Source organism: Phasianus colchicus, chromosome 13 (assembly GCF_987193195.1).
Source record: "Phasianus colchicus chromosome 13, bPhaCol1.hap1.1, whole genome shotgun sequence".
Lineage (NCBI taxonomy): Eukaryota > Metazoa > Chordata > Aves > Galliformes > Phasianidae > Phasianus > Phasianus colchicus.
Window position 1 is genome coordinate 14,367,853 of NC_143448.1, and position 22,029 is coordinate 14,389,881.

At 39.4% G+C, this 22,029-nt stretch overlaps 1 protein-coding gene across 2 annotated transcripts in view; it reads left to right on the forward strand.

Annotated features, from left to right (window-relative positions):
• Positions 1-15,591, forward strand: part of VAT1L (vesicle amine transport 1 like) — a 47,320-nt gene extending 31,729 nt beyond the window's left edge. The window contains exons 8-9 of one of the 2 annotated variants that reach the window (XM_031614939.2): positions 11,581-11,706; positions 12,517-15,591. In XM_031614939.2, the coding sequence (XP_031470799.1) occupies positions 11,581-11,706; positions 12,517-12,615 (225 nt within the window). In that variant the 3' untranslated portion in view covers positions 12,616-15,591. The remainder of the gene's footprint in view (positions 1-11,580; positions 11,707-12,516) is intronic. The other variant, XM_031614940.2, reaches the window with a different exon arrangement.
• Positions 15,592-22,029: the final 6,438 nt, after the last annotated feature.

Genomic DNA, 22,029 nt, shown 5'->3' on the forward strand with positions numbered 1-22,029 from the left:
TGGTATTAAAGTGCATGTGGTTGGGAATGTAGACTGTATCTATAAAAAAAGAAAAAAGATAAAAACTAAGAAATTAGGCCTTAGCTCATCACAGGCAGCTTCAAATCTTTGTTTATACACAATTGGTTTAACATAGTAAGGTTCATAAACCATCACAAAAAAAAAAAAAAAACAGCCACCACACCAATCTTGGGAATAACATACATTTTACTGTATTATATGTTGTGGTTACATCCTGCATGAGTTTCTTGAAGAGAATGGGCATAACCTTTCAGTTCCTTAGCAGCAGTAACAAAATGCTGGTTGGTTGGGTCTGTTTTTGTTTTTCATTCATTGTGTGTTTGAAGTTCTTGCCTATTTTCTTGAAGTAGCTCGTACACACCATTTGAATTTTTGGTACATCAGCACCTAATTGAATTAGATTAGAAGCTGTCTCAGCTGAATGAGTGGCGTTTTGTTACACAAACACTTCTGCGTTAGTTTTTTTGCTATGAACTGCACAGCAATTTGATTTCAATCAACGTAATACTAAGCCAAATGAGTATTCATGCATGGCCATTAAAATTGTAAACTAAATCATCTGTGTTGGTACAGGGTTAAAAATCTTCAACAAAGTCTCAGAATGAAACATTTTTAACTGTGCCATAAAAAACATTAACGAATAAAGCAAATGGGACTGAAAAATATATTGTAAACTCATCTGGTAAACAACAAAATAAACTCAAATACCTTTCATCTTACCTAGATGTAACAGTAAGACTTTGGTCATACAGTAAGACTTTGGTCTTACTGGTCTTACTCCACACACTCTTTGGTCTTACTGTTAACTGATCCAGCTCAAGCTGAGGATAAGCACAAATCACACTGTCTAATATTACAACTGTATGATTTAATATATCTGTGGTGTTTGGTTTTGCTTATGTAGAATTTTAATGAAGGTATAGAGCAGCACCCAATGGTCAGATCTGGCTTAGAGAGCTTCTTGAATAATGGAAAAATATGACTATGACTTATGAGTAATTAGATTTGCAATCCTCATGGCACTACTTTGTGAAACCAGAAAATTTAAACAAGAAAATAGAGAAGAAATATTTTTTCATTTAGATCTTTAGAGTCCTTTGGTATTTACCTCGCTGAGATTCAAGAATCTACATAATTGACTTACTGTCTAGGGAGGGAGTTTATTGGAGAGCATCCATTGTTGTGAAAGAACAATTTTGTATTTTTTGACACAAAATTAATGTGCTCGTGTAATCTGATCCCAGTTGGTGGATTTGTGTATGGAGCTTCCCAGACTTTGGAAATGATAGCGTCAAGTCAGTTTAATGATTACATCTCTATTGTCTAGAAGTCTAAATGTCTGCTCTATTTTGTAACCAATAAGTTTAGTTTCCAAGTCTGGGATTATTTTATGCTGTAGTTCTGGAATAGAGAACAATTTGTTCTCCATACTTGTATTAAAAGAAGATTCAGACTCTGGATAAGCAGACTGAGATTGTACAGAAATCTTAAAATGTATTTTGTTTGTTTGCAGTCCCATATAGTGACATGAAGCTCAGCATTGTCTGAAGAATACATCATAGAAGGTCTTTGGGAGTAAGCTTGGTTCAGTTTCCTTCCTTGAAATGTTTAGAAAACATGATTAAGAGTTACAGTGGCAGAAGACTTGTTGGTCACAGGTTTTGTGCCTGTCTTCCAAAAGGAATCGTCTACCATTTGAGAAGCAGCATATGTTTTCATGAGGCAGTATCTTACCATAATGTTCAAGAAATAGGAGCAAACAAGGCATGGTCAACAGCCATAACTACTGCAAGGCAAAGTAGTGACAGTCCTAAGTGTTGCTTTGATGGAGTCCTGCAGAAAGAATTTAGTATTTGTCATTTCAGTTGTCATCTGGCATAACTGTATGTACGTAAGCACATATTGAAGAATCACCTAATATAGTGCAAGCTGATGTGTTTTTAACCCCATGAGGTGACATCCATCCTTTTGCCCAGAGGCAGTTAAGGCATGCATTGACTTAGAGCACCTTGCAGCTAGTTTGCTTTTGGAGGCAATTAGGAATATAGTGAAAAAGATTCTTCTGTCTCTGAAAAGTGTTCTGCAAATGTCTAGACAGTCCATGTGAAACACTGTGGTTCTGGAAGTATTTCAGACTTGGAGTTCTCACATGGCTGTGAAACAATACAGTTCCAGAAAGGCTGTCTCTAATCTTTCACTTGTGTGTGAAGAGAGATCTCTGTTTGCCAGCTTCCCACAGAGAAGCAAGCAGACAGGATTGCTGCTGCAAGGCTGTGCTGAGGAAACCAACAACGTTGACCTTCTGCAGTCTGGGCATTATAATTAGAAAGACGACAATGCACAAAGCAGTGTGCTTGTAATTAAGGGTGCGTAAGGGGGGGTGGAGGAGGGGGAGTTTCACGACTCTCTTAAGTATTAGAATATGCTTATGGGATAGAGAACAAATGAGACATGTTAGTGGGTTGGTGCAGTTTTTTTCCAAGTGTTTTTTCAAAGAGATCACAAGGCAACATGGCTGAGGCAAGAGTTTAAAAACTTATGTTATGGAGCTTGATAATCGATGATAAGATAAAAATATCTGCCTTTAATTGCAAGGTGATAAATGTCATAAACTATTTCCTGCTGTAACTTGTGAAGACACTGGTGAAATGGACCAAACTGAACTTCATATTTGAATTTCACTTACACAAGAGGCTGCTACGTGTTAACCAAATACAAAGGGCTTCTTTCTTTTGCCTGCTGCTGCCAAAACTCCTTTGCAGCCAAAGGACTTCTCCACAGCGTAAGAACGGCTGCTGCTCCACAGCAAACCAGATTCTTGCTGGAGAGGAATGTGAACCACTTCACTTTTGAATATCCCAAAATCAGGAGTGTTTGGGGCATCCTTACGTGAACAGTTGGCTGCAGCTTAGTATAACCTGTTATTGCTCAGAATGAGGGAATAAAGGGAATGAAGGTCATCAGTTCTAAGATCCTGTATGTGGGCTTTGGTGTGCTAGTAAAATCTGGGGCTGTGCTACCTTAATTTCTATCAGCAATCCCAACAACTCAGGCAGCAGCTGGGAGTCAGAGGCTCACAGATATATAGCAGCAACCAGAAGCATAGTGTAGGAGGGAGGGTCAGTGGGTTTGAGGAACTTTTTATCACAGTAGTTCTGTCTTTTCCACATAACATTGTACTCACTTTCAGACTGGTTATCTAGAGTTGATATGGTTGTATTTTGCTATTGACTAGACAGATGGCTGCAGAGGATCTGTGTTCAGGAGTTCTGGCTTTATTGCTACTCTAAAGAAATTCTACCATTGAATTCTAAAAGCTTCTTGCTGATTCACAAGACGTGGCTTTTCTTCCGCTCCGTGTTCTGGGGATTTATTTCACCAAATCTCCCTTCAGAGAACACCCTTGACTTTGAAACTAAAAAGGAAATTTTTTACAGTATTAATTGCTGTTGCAAAAGATTACCTTTTTCCGCAAGCTTATGCTAATAATAAGTGATAATGAGAGAAGCTACACTGTGCTAGTTCAAATCAATATTTGCTTGCCTTATCGTTCTGCAGGCTCTTCTAAGGTAATACACATAGTCTAATAGAGATGTTCCTTCTGCAGTACTTGTCTTACAACCAAAATGCTTTAACTGTTGAAGAATTCTCTGTGTTGGTGGATCCAACTTCAAAGTCTTTTTTCCCCTGCTTACTGTGTAGGAAGAACTCCCACCAGATTTATAATCTAGGTCCTATTTGGTAGTTATAAATATTTAATTTAATATTGGTTCTTACTTTTTTTCTGCTTTGTTCCTGTTGACTTCATAAGTAAAAGCTGGTAAATTTGGTTCAGTTATTCTGTAATGGCGAGGCTTTAAATCTCTTTTTCTTTGAGTTTCATCAAGACAAAAACAAATACTCATTGATGTCAGCAGGAGCTTGTTGGAATAAGGCAAGAGTGAAAAGTACAGTTGTGCAGCTGTAGTTCTCCATGTAAAAAACATATAATGTAACAGATCTCTTCGGTAGCCAAGGAAGGACTTGAGTCAGAATTTGCCTGTAGCATCAGTTTTTATTCCTTTGACATTTTTCTCATCTTGGGTCTGGTTTTAGTCTTGCTGCTATGGCAACATACAGTGAGGCAAAAAGGTATTCCAGCAAAAAAGGTCTCTCCTCGCTGACAGGCAGCAGGAGGGAGTGGATGTTGGAGCTGTTCCTTGCAGCTGGGAATAGCAATGGAAGAATGAAAGGGATTTAAAAGTGACCTTCTGTTTGCATGTATGCAGGAAAAGACAGTGGTGCAAGAGTTCAGTGTAATAGCAGAAAACAGATGAGTCAGATTCAAATCATTTTTGGTTTCAGATGGGTACTAGCAGGATGATGTGATGTATTAGCTTCATTGCAAGGAAGCAGGCTCCATAGCCCAAGTTATCTTCCTCCCAGGCCTAAAAATTCTCTAATCAGATCAAAATAATTGCTGACTATACTAATTTCTTAACACTTCAGCAATTAATTTTGATTGTATCTCAGTTTTCTCCATGCTTTTTTCCCTGTAGCTGTTGGGCCCCAGGTACCCTAAGATCAATGTGTTGTCTTGCATATGACCAGTCCTTGATTTCTGAGGTAAGAACTGACACGAGCAGGAGTGGAGCCTATTCAGAGTCCTGTAAATACCACACTTATTGTTACAGCAGCTGAGTACTAGAAGCACTCTCCTGCTAGCTGTTTGCTATGTGGTGCAAGCAGAATACTCCTCTTACAAATGCTGGTTGTTCCCATGAAAGCTTGTTGTGGTCGAAAACAGTGCCTGCGAGCAAAAGGATGTTTTTGTCCAGAATACCTGTGTCGATTCTCAGTAATCACAGACAAACAGCTCTTTCACAAAAGCTTGCATGGAAGACAGCCTGAGAAACACACTGCAAACTCACCAAAAAAAGCTTAAAAGAATTCAATATGTTGCAGAGTGAAATATTATTTCACTTAATCATGTTGCCTTAATATGGGAGAGACATGTCATTATTAGTGAGGAGGAGGAAATGTGCCAGCAAAACAACAGGACTGCATTTTGACTGAGGTCACTTTGAGGAGCAGGCAGACACAGTCCACAGTGCAGGGGAGCCCAGCAGCTGCTCGCTGTGTGTGCATTACAGGAGGGCTGCATCCAGAGCACCGGAGTTCTGTCTCTGATCTTAGCACAAGCCACGTTAACAGGGCTGTTGCAAATGCAGCCTAAAAGGGAGATGTACTTTTGCTCTCTACATCCCATGGCCTAGCACTGGCAAAATCTGCAGAGGAAGGAATATCAGTTTGCTCTGCTCAGAGCTACCAGCAAGCTCGGGAACTATTGTCCTTGGCTCCTTGAGCTTCCTCCCTTCCACAGACCAAAGCTAAAAAACATAAACCAGAAGACAGAAACTGCATAGGACTTTTTTTTGTATGGACTGCCACATTTAGTGTGGAAACTTGTCTATTCCAATGGCATGAAGGTAACAACTTTTGGTCTGAGAGGAGCGTCTGCCATTATAATGCAGCTCACAGCTGATATTAAAGACAGCATAGCCTTTAATAGATCAGTGTGTCTGATAATAAAAATCATGTTGCCTCATGGCACTTTTGAAAGCCGTAGTATGAAATGCTTTGCTTATGGGGTATCTCAGCTAGAATAGTCTGCAGCATGCATCTTTTTCTTCATTACTGCGTACAAATGATGCTTAAATAAATACTATTAATACTAATGTTTGTAATGCTAATGGAGATAGCTCTTGAAAATAGTGGCTGTTACAAACAGCAACAAAGCAGAACCAGTCCTAAAATGAAAAACAGCCAAGTTCTTAATTCAGATGATTCTAGCATAAATCTGAAGAAGATTTGGATCATTACCTGTGACACTTGGGTTGCCAAAGTAACCTTGACTAGCCAGCTGATGTTTGCAGACCGCATGACACTGTCACCATGGAGATCCTGTCCATGTGATTTTGCAGACGTGATGCAGTTGCAGGCTCTGCTGACACACGACAGTGAGATAGAGAGGAATTAATTATTGGTAAGGAATGTTTTTGCTGGCAGCTCTTCTTTCTGTCAGAGAGCGAGCCTGCACAGAGGTACTGCAGAAGCTAAGTTTCTTTTTGTTTTAGCTGTTTGTAGCAGAGCAGGATGAGTTGTATGAGGAAGCTCTCTTGGCTTTCACATGGAAAATTCTGAATTCTTCTGATGGGAAGTTCATACTCTCCTGATTTTGGAGAAATCATCAGAAAATACTGTTCCATGAAAAAAAAAAAAAAAAAATAGAATGCATGTTCAAGTAATGAAAGCTGATTGATCACTGATCACTGATCCTTTATCAGCTGAGACTTCCATCCTCCCAACAGCCGCTCTTCTCATCCACATGCACCTTAGTGATGTCAGGAAAATTATGCCAGTGGAACAGGGAGTGAAATTTGTTCCCACACACAAAATATTTCATATTTTCCTCAAAAAGAAGCTGCCATTTCCTTTGTGTGCTTTCCTCGCCAGCATCTACCAGCCCTCACAGTAGCACTCCAAAGTAGATTTTGGACTTATTTTGTGGAGCCGTACCAAATCAAAGGCCATGCTGAATGTTAGAAAGATCTCATGAGATAACAAAAATTTTTTTTATCTTTTCCTAGATGTACAGCCAACTTACTGGTGAACCAGGGCTTGTGGGGAATATTAGAGAGGTGGAGGGAAACAGCCTTAATGTGACATGCTGGCAGGCTTGGACATTTTCAGTGTGTAAGCTGAGGACAGAAGGTGATTCCTTGAGATGATTTGTGGAAATAAATAGTGATAATGAACCAAAAGGTGTGGAAATAATAAGAGAAAAATATACGATTGTAGATCATAAACTGAATGCTGTGTTCTGCTGTGCCTGTCTGGTAGTGGGGACTGTTCACATTATGTGGGTGCTGATCTCCTTCACAGCAGATGATGCTACAGGGGAACAATTGGTGAGTATGGTAGATTATCACTATTGCTGGAGATGCTCAAGAAAATAAAGTACAAGTCTTCTGCCACGTGTCTTGGGTAAGAGTGAAGGGTTAAGGACAAAGCCTGCAAAGATGAGACTGTGACCATGGCAGCTCAGGCAATAAACTGCATTCAACCTCACGCAGGTAAAACAATATCTATTTTTCTATTGCACTGGTGTCTTTCAGTTGCAAATTTTGTCCTCCTAAAGTAAATACGTAACTTCAGTAAAAGTTTGATAAAATTTATGATAGTACTAAGCTGAACAGCACTGCATACGATGATAAAACCATCATGTTTTAACAACCCACCAAGAAATCTGTCCATGGCAGTTATTGTTTCTAGCCCCTAAACGTCTGTATTAAGAATATGGGACTAAAGTCCCCAGTGTGCTGTACTGGCATAGTGAACAGTACAGGGCACAGCTTTGCAAACTCTCTTATTTTACTCCTGGGACTGGTTCCTTTTAAGAGCAAGAAATGGATCATAAATAGAACATTTTCTGACCAGCAGCAGGAAGGAATTTCTGCCTTTCCTCTCCAACCAAGGTCTGTTGGCAGTAATTGTTGCTCTTCTCAGTGTGATACACAGTATAGTAGGACAGAAATGGCTGTGGTACAAGAGAAGCTCTGAGATCCCAGCCATAACATCCCCTCAGGAAAATACCCCTGAATAATCTTTCCCACAGCAGGCTGTCTTTGCTGCCTTTGTCATTTTCTATCCTGTGTTCATATCAAGACTTCTCTGAAGATTTATGTTTGGGTATTGGTAGCACAACATCTATTTAAATGTGCAAGTGTGTGTTAATAGATGAAATTTACAAAGAGATGTTAAAGCTGCTTGATTGCCTGTAATGCTGACACAATGCAGTGAGTGCTCACAGAGCTCAGAGAACGTGCGGCACTTGGGGAGTTATGGTGGAAGATGAGTTTTGAGTGTTTCTCACAGGGCCTCATAACTGTGACTTGTTATTACATAGATCCTAATTACCAGATTTATTGTCACTGCTCAGTGGGGATATTTAACAACTTATCCACAACTGTGCTACTTGTAAGGCTGAAAGGGATGGGAGAAACACGCTTGCTCAAAATTGTTTCTTCAATTATAAAAGGATACTCCCTAAAGCAAATGCAAATTGTTTCCAACTGGGTTTGAAAATTCCTTTTCCTGTGTTTATTATCATTTTCCATTAGACTGAAAAGATATGGAAAGCTATTTATGCTGCAGAGAATGTTTAAAAATACAATACATCAAACTACAAGAATGTTGATGCAGAAGCGTGAGCTGTGTTTGGGGGAAAAGGCAAACTTGGGATTCCTTTAATTTCTCCTTCACTATTATTAATTGTTTTCTTCTCTTGCTGCCTAGGATGGTTTATGTTGGGTTCATGGCACTGCATGGCTTTTGTTTCTTTTCAGCAATAAGTTTGACGAATTTCCTTAGATAAATAACGTGGAAATTTGAAAGTATTTTCACATTGTCCACTAATGTGTAAAAACAGTTCAGAATCCAGTGCAGAGCTTTATTATATGTATCATATGAATGTTATGCTTTCTCAGCATAATTTCCTATAATTCAGCATTAGTTCAGTCACAACTGTAAGGAGTGAGTTATACTGAAAGGACAATAGAAAATGTGTCCTTTATTCCAACAGAAACTCTTTAAATTAGGAAGTGCATCTTTGCACTGTTTGCAGTCCAAGGCTTCTGCTGATGATACTGCATAAGAAGAAACTGAATTTATTCATCCATATAGAAAAAAATCTGATTCCTTTACTTTGGTTTGAGATGACAAATACAAATAGTAACAATTGATGAAAAGTACTTTAGGGTCTTTAAGATGAGGGAGGCCCTCTTGATCCTCCCCACAGGAAGGGATGTCTCTTTTGAGTCCAACTAAATTCAGCACGTCAAAGTTCACTTGAAAAAGCAAATGCTTTTGGATTGTGCACAGAGCAGCAAACTGTAACCATGCTTGTTTAGTTTTTAATGCTCTCTTCTCTACGGTGGAAGAGGGAATGGTTTTAATACTCAGGTGCATTGGGAAACAAGCAATTGCAGTCTTGGTTGAATGAGTGAACTGTTAGCAGCCATAAGCTTTAAAACAGAAGAATTACTCATTTATAAAACAGCTCATGGTATTGCACTAGTACAAAATTTGATGAACTGGGTAGGCAAGTTGAGAATGACACTAAAGGATGCTGATGTTGAATCAAATTATTTTTTGCATTTTTAATGTATTTTAATGTTTCCATCTGGATCCCATAGCAACTGTTATTGTTAAAAAGTGTACTGTTCCCTCTTCCTATGCCTGCTGTTTACATCTGCAAGCTACTTACAAGTATACTGGAAACCATTGAACCTTTCTCTAGAGTCTTAAACTTGTTACCATGCTTGTGAAAAATGCAGGGAAAGCACATTTTCTCAGTTCTGCCTTGTGAACTGTGATATGGTACAGATTAAAATCAGTGTTGCATGCTTTGCTTTTTACATGATGTTCTGGTAATAAATTTCAAAGATGGGTAAATGTGTTTGCTGATTTCTCCAATTTTGTCTCATCTGTGTATTTATGCTGTGCTATAGACTCCTAAAAGCTTGATTTGGCTAAGAAGATTTATAAAATAACATAGCTGCTGCATTGGAGTCGTTGGATATTCTTAAAGGAATACTGTCCATATTACAGAAGTGGCACTGTGGGTTACTTAGATAGGTATTGTTTAAGTAAAAGTTACTGTGGGTTTTGGTCAATGTTTAGAGTCAGCCTTCTATCCCGTGGAATTCATACAACAGTGTATTCCAAGGTTAATTTACAGTTATGTCCTAAGTCAGAAAGTATTTTTTTCTTATTAGTTTTTTTTCATCGTTGCAATTTTTCTTTTGTTCTATCAGATTTATTTATTTTTTTTAATGTCTGATATTTACTAATTGAGTGAACCACTTGGTAAAATTAAAGTTGCAGTATTGAGTTCACTGCAGCCAGCTTTCAGAATAAGGCTGACAGATGGTAAAGACATTTTGTGCCCAGTATCCATTAAATTTAATTGAAACTTGAAAGCTGTATTTGCTTAGTGTCTTCAGAAATGTCATACCACCTTCCGTATCGGACATTCACTGATGATCTTGGGTGCATGGGCCTCAATTCAAGCTTTTAATGTACTGTGGGACCCACATGTTCCCAAGTCAGCATTTTGTTTCTAGCTTCTATGCCATTATTCTTAAAATAGTCAATAAAACTATGTACAGATGGCAGATCCTATTAACATAAAACTTTCTTGCCTCAATATATCCTGTTATGCCAGCAAAAATAGTGTGATACGGCTATGGCAAAGCCTTTCTGTGGCCTTTATTTTCAGTTTTCTGATGTTTTTCCACCATGACAGTGAGGAAGTCTTGACATCTTCCAATTTCCAGTGATTGAGCAGTGTTCTGCATGCCTCATGTTGGATATTCAGTGAAACACACATGCAATGTCAGTTCATCAACACCGAGACCTCATGAGTTCTAAAACTTCACATAAGAAGTTGTTGTTCCTTTCTTGTATGGGCTAATTGCTGCCAGTTATTAAATGTCTAGTGGTATTGGTAAGGCACTGTTCATTAAAAGAAACAATTAAAAATGTGGGGGAAGACAAAGGAAAAAAATACTTGATCGTGCAGTTAGAGCCAGCGTGGTCTATCACAGCCACTGCCTGGATATGGCATTCTTTCTGTAGGGAAGCAAAAGATACTAATTAACCATCATAGGTCAATTAGAAAAATATTTCACATTTTCAATGAAAGTAAAATTTCTTCGTAAATATTTTGCAAAGAGGAAAAGAAATTAATCTAATGAACAGTCTGTCAAGATTAATTCCCTGATCCTGTTTCTCACCTCAGCTTTTGTATTGCAGTACCACTGTGTAGGTATTACTCTACTCAGAAACTATCATTAAGCTTTGTGTCCCATTTTGGCAAACACAAGGCAAAAGTCAAGCCTTAAAAAACCACTAAAAGATGTTAAAGCGTATTCATTTTGTTTGAAGCAGCAGTTTGAATGGCATTGCTCATAGCATGCCTCACACATACTGCTGATTTTGAAGAAAGGCAATCAGGATTTGCTGTTTCATCTGTGTCCCCAACAAGCTTTGAGACAATGATGTAAAAGAATAATCTCTTACACCCCTCCTCAAGCAGTGTCAGCATCTGCCCAGATTTACAGCCAAAAGGGAGCATTACTGGTGATTTCAGGGCTCACACAGCACAGCAGAGTGCAAAAGTGGGCTGGAAAGATGAGATAGTAAGGTGGGAAGTAGTAGTTACACTCTGTAAGCAATGCGCTGCTGTTATCATGTAAAAGTGCATTACAAATGCTTCCTGAAGAGGAAGGAATAGTCACGCTCCATTTATACACTAAATCCATGTTGGAAATAACCACATGGGTCCTGGCATCCTGATGTTTTCTTCCGATGTTCATAGATGAGGATATTCTCTGCATTACCATCGCTTCAAGGAGTTGGACTCGATGATCCTTAAGGGTCTCTTCCAACCTGGGATATTCTATGACTTCTATAAACGTGTGCTTGTAAATTATCAATATTTGATCTCTCTTTCAGGTGAAGGAGGCCATGCAGAGAATCCATGACCGAGGTAACATAGGAAAACTAATTCTGGATGTGGAGAAAGCACCCACTCCCCTGGTGAGTGCAAAGCACTACATACATGGCGTACAGTCTCACAAGGTAAAGCGTGGTAGTGACATTTGGAGAAATGTCCCTTACAGTTTTCTTGTATACTGTTTTCTTCTAAATCCATAGCACCTAAATAGAACCTGTAATTATAATTTATATTTTTAACCCAGGGTGGAACACAGTTGTAGCTTTTGCAGTCCCAACAGTTAAATTTCTATGTGGCATAGCCGTCTCCCTCTCCAGAAATGTGCCTGCCACTCTTAAATCAGGATAAAACTGCCAGATCTATTTGTGTCCCTGTGACAGAAAACAAACAGACATTTAATGAATACAAAATTCCTGTCTTAATAAGTAGGTTGAACAGAAGATGACACATTACTTCAGTGTGCGAACACAGAAGTGCTTTCATATAGAAGTAGGGAGTACCTCTGCTAGGAATTATTTACTTCTCTAAGGATCTACACACTTCCCATCCATTAGCTGCTTTAAAGAATCATATTGTCTATCTCTGGAGGAGCATGTTACATACATTTTGTGAACGTCCTACATAGCTGTGTTTCTTTTCTGAAAGTCTTAATGCCATTCTGTGATAGGTACGCAGATCAAAGTCCACTTGTGCAACAGTCCTAAAAGCAACTCCCAGTTACATAATTCAGTAATCCTTGAGGGAACAGTTCACAGTTTTAGCTGAAAGTGATGTTGTACCAACAAAAGTTTTGTACTGACAGGGCATTTGTTTTCTTGCTGCATCCATGACTTCTTCCATTTTTAAAGTCACTTTATGAGATGAATCAAACCGAAATAAGACTGGGAAAAACAATGTGAGAGGTGCTCTGATTTTTTTCATCTTTCATCCTGTAGATGGCCAATGACAGCACAGAGACAAGTGAGGCTGGAGAGGAGGAAGAAGATCACGAAGGGGACAATGAGAATAAAGAGCGCATGCCGTTCATCCAGTAACAGCCAGAGTGATGGAAGCAGAATGATTGATTCAGTAGAAGGGAACAAGACTGGGAAATATTCTCTGCATCAGTGAACAAATGCTGTAGTACAGTGTGTGTTGTATTTGTCTGCAGTCAGCTGAGCTATGAGCTGTTGATCATTGTTTTGAACTCAAGTGCCATTCTCATCCAGTGCAGTATTATGACACTCCTGTGTAATACCCAATTTCCCTGTAGGAGTCCCATGGATTTTTCTGTTTCAGTTTAAAAGCCTCATTAACTTACTGTGTAATTTTAGATGGGCATCTTTCTCATGCAAATTCCTACATTTTGCATAAAGTTATTTGGAGGGTTGAGCTTTTTTTTTTGCAAGTTGACAACCACAGTAACAAAAAGTATTGCCCACTTGCTGTATTGAAGATTCTGCTAATTGGAGGGAGAGTTCTTAAGTTTGTGAATTTTTCAGTGTTAAAATAGTTTTCCTTTTATGAACCACAGATAGAAGTTTCAAAAATGGTAAGTTTATTTTCCTTTATCACACTTCCTCATTTTATAAGCAATCCTGTCTTCATTTTCAAAAATACCTCATTTTGAATTGTGGAATCTGAAATTGTGCAAGACACCATTAATTGACAGACACACTTTGATTAGTATTGTATAATCATATTAGCCATCAGCACCAGTAATTAAACACTTCATTCAGAGTGCCAGCTATCTTGCTTTCCTGTTGATCTGAGTTATTGCCCCATAAGTGTTAGGCACCAGAGGTCAGTTTGCTGCTCATTTTAGAGCCAGAACAATTTGCATTGTTACTCACAGTTCAACATCATGTTCTACGAAGGATGCATTGACTCATCTGTGTCTAAAATCCGAAACATTTGTAAATTTAACTTTTAAATCCTATTAGTAAGGATCACTCTTCAGTATGCGGAAAGAATCTGTTGGCAGAGTTTACTACTCCGAAATCACTATGTATTGATCAACTATGAAGCTGGAGCTGAACTTCTAAAGAAGTTAACCCTTTTAAAAGTGACTTTTAGATCTTAATCCCATCACAAATTATGCATGGGGATAACTTTACCTAGGCGAGTAATTCCATTAAAAGCTCTGCTCCATGTGTATGGTTATATTTGTGATTATTTGAAGGATCAAATATACAAAGACCAGCTAGTCTATCTACCTCCCACTAGTGGAAGCTATGTCTAAACATGACAAAAGTAAATATTTTTCTTGACTTTCACCTATCCAAACAGAAGCTACTCAGGTCCTTGGTGGTCTTGTTGAAATAAACATTTTAAAATAACTGCAAACAACTTCAGTAGAAATGCTAAAAGAAAGTCAGAGACCTTATAATGCCATGTATCTTTGAATTAATATATTTTTAGTATATTTTTAGCAAAAGAAGTTATTTCTCCAGGCATGGCTAGTTGTGCTCCTAATTCTACAAATACGTAGTAGTGATAGAAGTTTAAAAATATACAAAAGGGGAGAGGGATTGCTTCTCAGGCTTTTCTCAATGTGAAAGTAATTGTGAGTCTGGATTACTTTTATGTGTGGTTTTAGAGGATTCTCTTGTGTTTTTTTTGTTTTTTTTTTCCTACTTGTTTAATCTTTGCTACCTGAGTATTTATGTCCATCTCTTCATACTGTGCTCATGAAGTTGCCGTCCTACTGTTCTAATACTAGATGATTGTGCAGAATGTTCATTCTAAGCAAGTTTCCCTTCAGTTAAACAAATTCAGAAATGATCAGAAGAACTAACTGTGGAGGAAAATGTCAAAAAAAGCTTTTGTTGAACTATAAGTCAAAACAAACTTCAGTTTCCCTTAGATATTGAAGCAGAACTTCATTCTAGTTGATTTTCTTTCTGTGTTGGACTTACCTAGGCTTTCAGTGCCGTGTCAGACCCAAACAGGAACTCAATATGCAGAAAGAACATATATTCAGTGAGTTTTCCATGTGTTGGGATTGCCCAGTGAGCTTTTAAGAAAGGCCATTAAGTTTTCACAATTCAGTAGGAAACATGCCCAGTTTTGTTTTGCAGTTAGTGTAACAATGTTGTCCTGCAACAAACCTTAACATAACTAGAAATTTTGATTTGACGCCAAAGTGAGCAATATTGCTGGTGACCTTTGAACTGGCAGTAAAGTGGCATTCTCAAGGCCTTAAATTAGTAGGGCAAGCAGAATAGCAAATCCATTCTTCTGTTATAGACCACAGTATGGTTGGCTCTACAGTTAAATTTCCCTTATAGATAAATAGAGAGGGGTGAGATGGTGGTCATGGCCACAGGCACCATGGGGACAACAATCAGATGAAATAATTTTGGCTAGTCTTTCTGGTTTTGTTAGCAAGGCGAAAATACTTTTCATGCTAATTCATGCCAATTTCAGGGCCATTTTCTGATCAGCAGAATGTCAGGTAATTGCAGTGAGTACAGAGGACTATTCTGGATCTACCTAAGCACTACACAGATCAGTATTACAATTATTGAGCTCAATTCTACTCTGTGTTTTAGCGATATTAATATGGCACATATGAAGGCTGCTACTGAAATGAATGAAAGTTTTCAGGTACCTGTTTCGGAAGCAGGATTTGTGCTAGCAGAATTTGGCCCATAAGCCCTAAATACTTACTAAAATACCACAAACAGTAGTATCACGTTTGAAGTGGTAGAGGGCATGCTATACAAAATGATGGTGAGACTGTCGTTACTGAACAAGTCTTATTGCAGTAGAAATGAAGGTTTGTGTTTACTACTAACACTTGTGTTTAAGCAACTGTAAGACAATTTGATAGTTTCTTCAAGTGAAACAAATTATTTCTTAAATTGCCTTAAAGGAACTGTGAAAGCTTCTCTTTATCTTAAGCCTGATTGAAGTGAACTGAAACACTGTTTAATTGTATTTGTTGCTTTAGAGCTTTTGTTATATTGTGCCTACAAAGCAAATTATGTTTACATAAAAATATAAATAAAATATTGAGCATAGCATTATCCTTGGCTTACATATTTTATTCTAATACGCTGTTTCGCATTAGGGAGCTGACTTGGAATTGGTTAAGAGGAAAATTTGAGGTCTCATTTTCCATTTCAGTTACTGAAGGATAAACAAATATTTGTGTTTTTTTTTTATTACAGAATACATCAAGGTTATTAAAATGGCTGAGCGTGCTACTTTACCAAACATTAATAATTTAGTATAAAATGTTGAATGTTACAATCTAAGAACTGCAAAACATCTTATAAGCACTATTTATGAAGTGTCAGTGAAGCGTGTTATTTTGGTAGGGATAAAAACTAGTTTGCAGAATTTTTGCCCTCAGATTGCACTGGGAGAAAGCTTGACACGTAAGTTACCCTCAGAGAAAAGGTTCTTTTTAGAAGTGAAGTTACTCAAAGGGAATAATCTTAAAATAGGATCCAAAACAGCCAGCTCCAGATTAGCTGATAGAAAGCACAAGGACATGATTGAATCAAAAATCCTATTATTCCTGGATCTTGGACATGACTAAGGGCTTCAAGGAGATGGTTTGGTTGACATGGGGTATAAGATTATCTTTCCTGAAATAATTCTTCACTTTTTCTTTCTAAGTACTCTTTATGGTTACCAGAACTTACAGATGAACTCAAGTTTGTACTTGAGTACTTGTCTTTAAAGATCTCCCTGCATGAAAAAAGAAATGGTTCAATTAACTTCAGTTTAATATCTAAATGAAGAAAAAATGTTAGCTTTGGTTAATTCCAGTCATGCCAGACTTGTTCTAAAGCCTGTTATGTCCCTGGAAAATCTCACTGCAGTAGTTACTGGATCAGTCCTATAATCTAAAAGATGTGAACACATGTTGACTGAGGAGCAGAGTAAATTTCTGCCCTCTGTTTCCCAGCATTGATAAGCAAATAATGGTCAGTGCATCCCTGATCACAGGCTCAGGATAAAGCTGAAAGCAAACAGCCTTTTGCAAGCTCTCTATGATTACTAACAAAGCCCTGCCTTTTGCCAGCTTTTCCACTGGGCCATCTAGGCATAATTGTCACACAATCTAATACACAGAGGCTGCTACCAGCCAAGCAGATGCAGAAGGGATGCAGATTTTGTGTGGTTTCTGACCAGACAAAATGCAAAAAAATCATCTTAATTTGCTGAGTATCCCTGATCCTTACTCCATTCCCTCTTTTTGTGCTTGTCTCGTTTTCTGAGTGCTTAGCCATTAATCCTGGTGGCTTTTGCCCAAACATACTCTCCTACTGTGATTGTGTCTGCCAGCACACAGCACAGCAGCCACAGCTCATGGAGGACCATGTAGGAGAGTCCTTTGCCAGCCCTTAAGCCCTTTGGTGTGAGCTGGTGCTTTGTTTCTCTATGAAAGGAGCCAGAACAATCAATACTCCATAACTGATATCTGCACCAAGGCATCTCTTTTCCAAGTAAATTTTAACATCTAGGCAGAAGACTCTAATATTTTCTGCGAGAGAACAGGTTAGAGTATAAATGCAAATGTGGCTTTATCTCATCAGCCTGCACTGTTCTGCTGATGAATTGCCTGCAGTTGATCCTAACTCAGCCATTGCTTTAGTGTCTGCCTCAGCCTTCTCTGTCACGCATTTCTGTAGCAAATGGCTTTCTGAACACAGGCTTAGAGGATGAATGTAGGGAAATAATTATGCATATCTCTGCCTAGGAGTAACAAACGAGCGGAATTTACAGATTATCTGTTGATTTATTTATATGTTTTACATCTATTCACTGTATGCCTGATTAGATTAATATGTATTTGTGGTAATTATATTTCTCTTCTAAGGAGAGTTGACCTTCAGCAGTGTTTAAAAACCCTATCTGTATATTTAAGGATGATGAAGAAGAAGCTATTTGTCAAACATTCAGCGCTCTTTCCACTAGTTTCTAGGGTTAGAAAAATTGACACTTTCTTTATCAGCTGATTCCTGTCCTTCTTTTGTCAACAGAAGCATTTTCAGGAAATGTAACAGTCTGTTAACAAGTTCAGGCTTCCTTTTGGTAACTATACATCCCAATAGCAACCTTGAATCCCCAGTTAGGAAAGGAGAGGGCTGAGAAAGAGTTGGAATCCCTCTAAATTTGTACGCACAAGCATGCTTTGGACAGGGGTTTTCTTGTGTGCAAGTCTGAGCTGCAAAAATACAGGTAAGATATGTGTTAGATGTTACAAATGTTGGTATTTATTATCTGGGAGCTTCTCCTGTTCAAAGATAGTACTGGGGAGAGTAGTCTCTTCATGTCAGGGACTGTCCATTGCTTATAAATAAGGGCATACTCTCTGTTGTTTTGCTTTGTTTTGTTTTTAATTAAAAAGTCTACTTTATGCCCCAGGGAGATGGTTAGCTGGAGCAGCCCATGCTCCTGCAAAGCAGAGCTAATCAGAGAGGGAAGCTGCAGGGTGTTGTGCGTCAGTCACTGCACTGTCACTGCACACCCCTGCCTGTCAGCCTCCGAGGGTTTCTGCTTTTGTTCTTTTCTACCTCATCACTGGCAATCTGACTCAGTTCAGGGAAAGTGTTCAGTGCTCAGTTTTGCTCCTGTCTCTGCATACACACACTTGCAAGGCAGCAGAATAACTCAGCAACAAGGACAAGGCAGGTAAGTTGGGCAGCTGCACCATCACTCCCTTCTCTGGCCAGGCAGGCTTGCACAGAGCTGAAAAGGGGGAAGGCTCAGAAGTTGTTGACTTCTGGAGTGTAAAGGGGTGCCTGATGCACTGCTGTTGCTTAAGGCCCTGTCCTCATTGGAGCAACACTTAACAACCACTGTCTTGCATCAGGTTGATATGGGGGTCCCAGTCTTGTCTGTGAGCTTCTAGAGGCCCTACAGTGCTCAGTGATTGTTCTTGTTCTCTGGTAGTGCCTCAGAAAATTAACTTTTTTACCTCCTGGAGAATACTGGGTCATGCCCACTTTGATCCCCTGCGGAGAGTGACAGATGAAAACTTTGTGGACTTAACACAGGTACATTACTGCTATGGGAACCTTGACTCTCTTCCCCCAGGCACTTAGGGTAAAATGAGAAAATAAAGCCAGGAATAAGCATCATCTGTCTTCGCAGCAATTGGGATTTAAAAAGAAAAAATTCAAGCACCCTCCATCATACCACACCTACCTTCTTTTAGGAAGGTGTAGTCTTCACAATTGTTGGTAAAATCTTGAAAACTGATTGAAAGAAAGCATAACCTAAATAGGCAAAGGAAGAGTCATTAAACTTGTAGTTTCAGAGCCCTCATGATGTTCTGACATCAGGCAGGGACATTTCTAGTCCCCCAGCATCCTGGCAGAGTTGCTAGCTGGCCATCCAGGGATAAAATGCATAGACTGAGATGCCACCAGCTCTTGGTAGCTTAGGGATCTGTTAAAAAAAGGGGAAGAGAGCTGTGGTGTGGCTGTGGCACTCATTAACCAAGGGACAGCTGCAGGACCATGGGACTGTTTGATTTCCTTCAGAGCTTATGAGGGCTTTGGCTTGTCTGGAGGAGCTCCCAGCACCAGGACCCTACTGCCATCAGTCAGCCTTCTACTACCTGCAGCCCCAGCAGAACTGGGAGTGGGCTGCATTCTGCAAGGCATTAGCTGTGTCCCTGCCAAGCATTGTTTCCCTGATAAGCTGCAGGTACCAGTGCAAATCATTCTGTGCTCTTCTGCTGGGTAAATATATCTCCCACATGGAGAGATGTAAGCAGTGCAGCATCCCAGCTGCTCTAGAAGAACAGAGCGAGGCTGCAGATATATTAGATGCATTATTTATAATAAGGATTTCTGTACTTTCACTGAAATGACTGACCCTTGGGCTGGCTGGGCAATGAGCAAATAACCAAACACTATTTACAAAAGCTAGGGGGGAAGCTGGCTGACTGGTATCTTTCTGCCACTGTCACCATGTGGCCTGAAGGACGTGTCAGATCTGTGATGTTTTCCAGAGGCCACTAGGAGAAAACATTCATTTTATTGTTAGCACACAGGAGAGAGATAAGAGAAGTGTTTTTCTTTTCTGACTGTTTGCTTTGGCAGATGTTTTTCCTGTTTCTTTGCTGCAGTTCTTCCCTTCTAGTGTCTGCATTTCAAAAAAGGAAAAAATTCCCACTGTTTTTTTTTAAAAAAAAGAAGAATGAAACCAAATGTGACTGGTCAAGTGCCTCACTGGTCTGATAAAAGCATACCCTCCCCAGGGAGGTGGTTGTGTTTAAAAAGCATTTGGATGTGGTGCTCAGGGACATGGTTTAGCAGAGAGCTGTTAGAGTTAGGGTAGTACGGTTAGGTTGTGCTTGGACTCGATGATCTTTAAGGTCTTTTCCAACCTGAGCAATTCTATGATTCTCAATGGTGCCATTGTGTTCCTGAGCCACTGTAGACAGGAAAAAATGAAACTGAATGTTTTGTCCAGTGCCCTATTTATTGCTGTTAGGTTTAAGGATTTATAATTCTCCAGGATTTAATTTTTCCCCTTACTGAAAGAATCTTGATTAAACATAGCAACTGAGCTGGAATTTTTTCCTCCGTGGTTGAAAGCTGTGTCTCAAATCATACTTGTTCCAAGGCAAAGGAGATGAACCCACAGAACCTTATGCTAAAAACCCTGCCTGCAAAGCCCCACAGAAAAGTATGCAGCTGAGAGATAATAGTCAAGATTTTCCTTGCTCTTTCTCATCAAGCAAGATAGCTCTGAACCTGAATCAGCAATGAACATTAGAAACATTTCAGTGGGGCACTGCAGGGAAAAGGAACAACTTGGATTCCTGACCCCAGCCTTTTCTGCCAAACAGTGCCTAGATTAATATGAGAAAGCAGAACCAGCCCTTTGGGCTCATCCTCACCTTGTGGGCAGAATGGGGATTGCTCCATCTGAGGATCAGATGGAAAATGGAGTTGCACACTGGGCTGTAAAAATTTATGCCATAATTAAGTCTGATTACCAAATGATGTTGGACTCCTGCGTCAGGGGTGTGTTTATGCAATGTGTCAGTGAGAGAAGCACTGCTCTGGGAGTCTCAGACCCATCTTTCCCATAGGCATGTGATGAGAGATTTACACAAGGAATTGTCTTGAAGCTCCCACCTGAGCAATCAATCTGCAGCTGCACACCTACAGGTATTGGATGCCGTTGGCTGTGTTGTGCAGTACTGCTCTAACCAATTCTCACAGTTCACATATTAAGCATTAGCCTCATTTCAATATTATCTTGCTTGCAGCGCATTCCCTGGCATTGTAGGTTAACTTAATAAAGCATACATAATATGATTCACATGAGATTTTTGATCTGCATTTTGTTCAACATGACAGCAATGAATAAAGTTATTACACAATGTTCTGTTTGCTAATCATCAAGCAAAACAGGATAATAAAAGGATAATTATTACAAGCTTCCTTCCTTATTCCCATTAAGACAGTAAATTCAACTCAAACTGGAATCTCATAGGAGTTTCACCACTGACTTTGACAGGGACAGCATCAAGCTGATTGGTCCTCTAAATGAACCTAGTCATAGCTCCAGTATTAAAAATTCAGGGAGTAATATTTATTCCATGCCACAGCTTATTAAAAAAGATTCTTTTTTTAATCCTTACTCAGTTCTCCATATTAAAATACATTGTGTGCATTGCCCAAACCAATTGTCTTTCTTGAGAACACAGTGCTGTTTTATTTCGGTTTTATGGAGCCTCTGGAGCAAGTAAAGAAAGGACAAAATGAAAAATCCCTGCACAGAGAATACAGCTGCTCCTCTGCACTTACAGCTGTGCTGCTCCTCACATTCCACAGGCCCTGCTCTACCAGAGGCTGCACACAAAGGCTGCCCAAATTCCAGCATCAAGTGCCAGGTTGAATAAGAACATACAGGTTGGATATATAAAACAAGTTATTTTCTGGTAGCTTTTTGTTTCCTGGTCACATAAGATACCTTGTAAATAGAGACCATTCACTGCTTGTAACCTGGGGAGCATCTCCTCCATGCAGCACTGTGTGGAGCCAAGATCCTCATGCTAATGAAGTCCCAAGTTATTAAGTCTACATAGCAGCGTGTAGCACTGCTCAAACCTGCCAGCTCCTGGAAGCAGCTTTGCCATTTCAGCAGGCCTACAGCTGCACAAATAGAACTGGCTTATTTCTGCCCTTAGACAGGCTTTTATATTTCCAGCTTTGGTGACATGGCATCAATTTGCTGCTGTGTGGGGAGATGATCCCCTAATTATCTAATTATCTGACAGAGAGCAAAGGCTGCTGGCCTTACACAGGCAAAGCTCTGTAGCCTTTAGAGAGGATTTAATTCCTAGGGACAGGGAGCTAGATGGAGGCTTAGCAGGTCATGTTAGCTGCAGGTCTGGGGTCAGTGAGGTGCCTAGCCTATCAAGGAAGGCTCCTGAGAACTGCAGAGATGTGTCCTGTGCCTGGAAAGGAATGAAGTGCATGTATGGC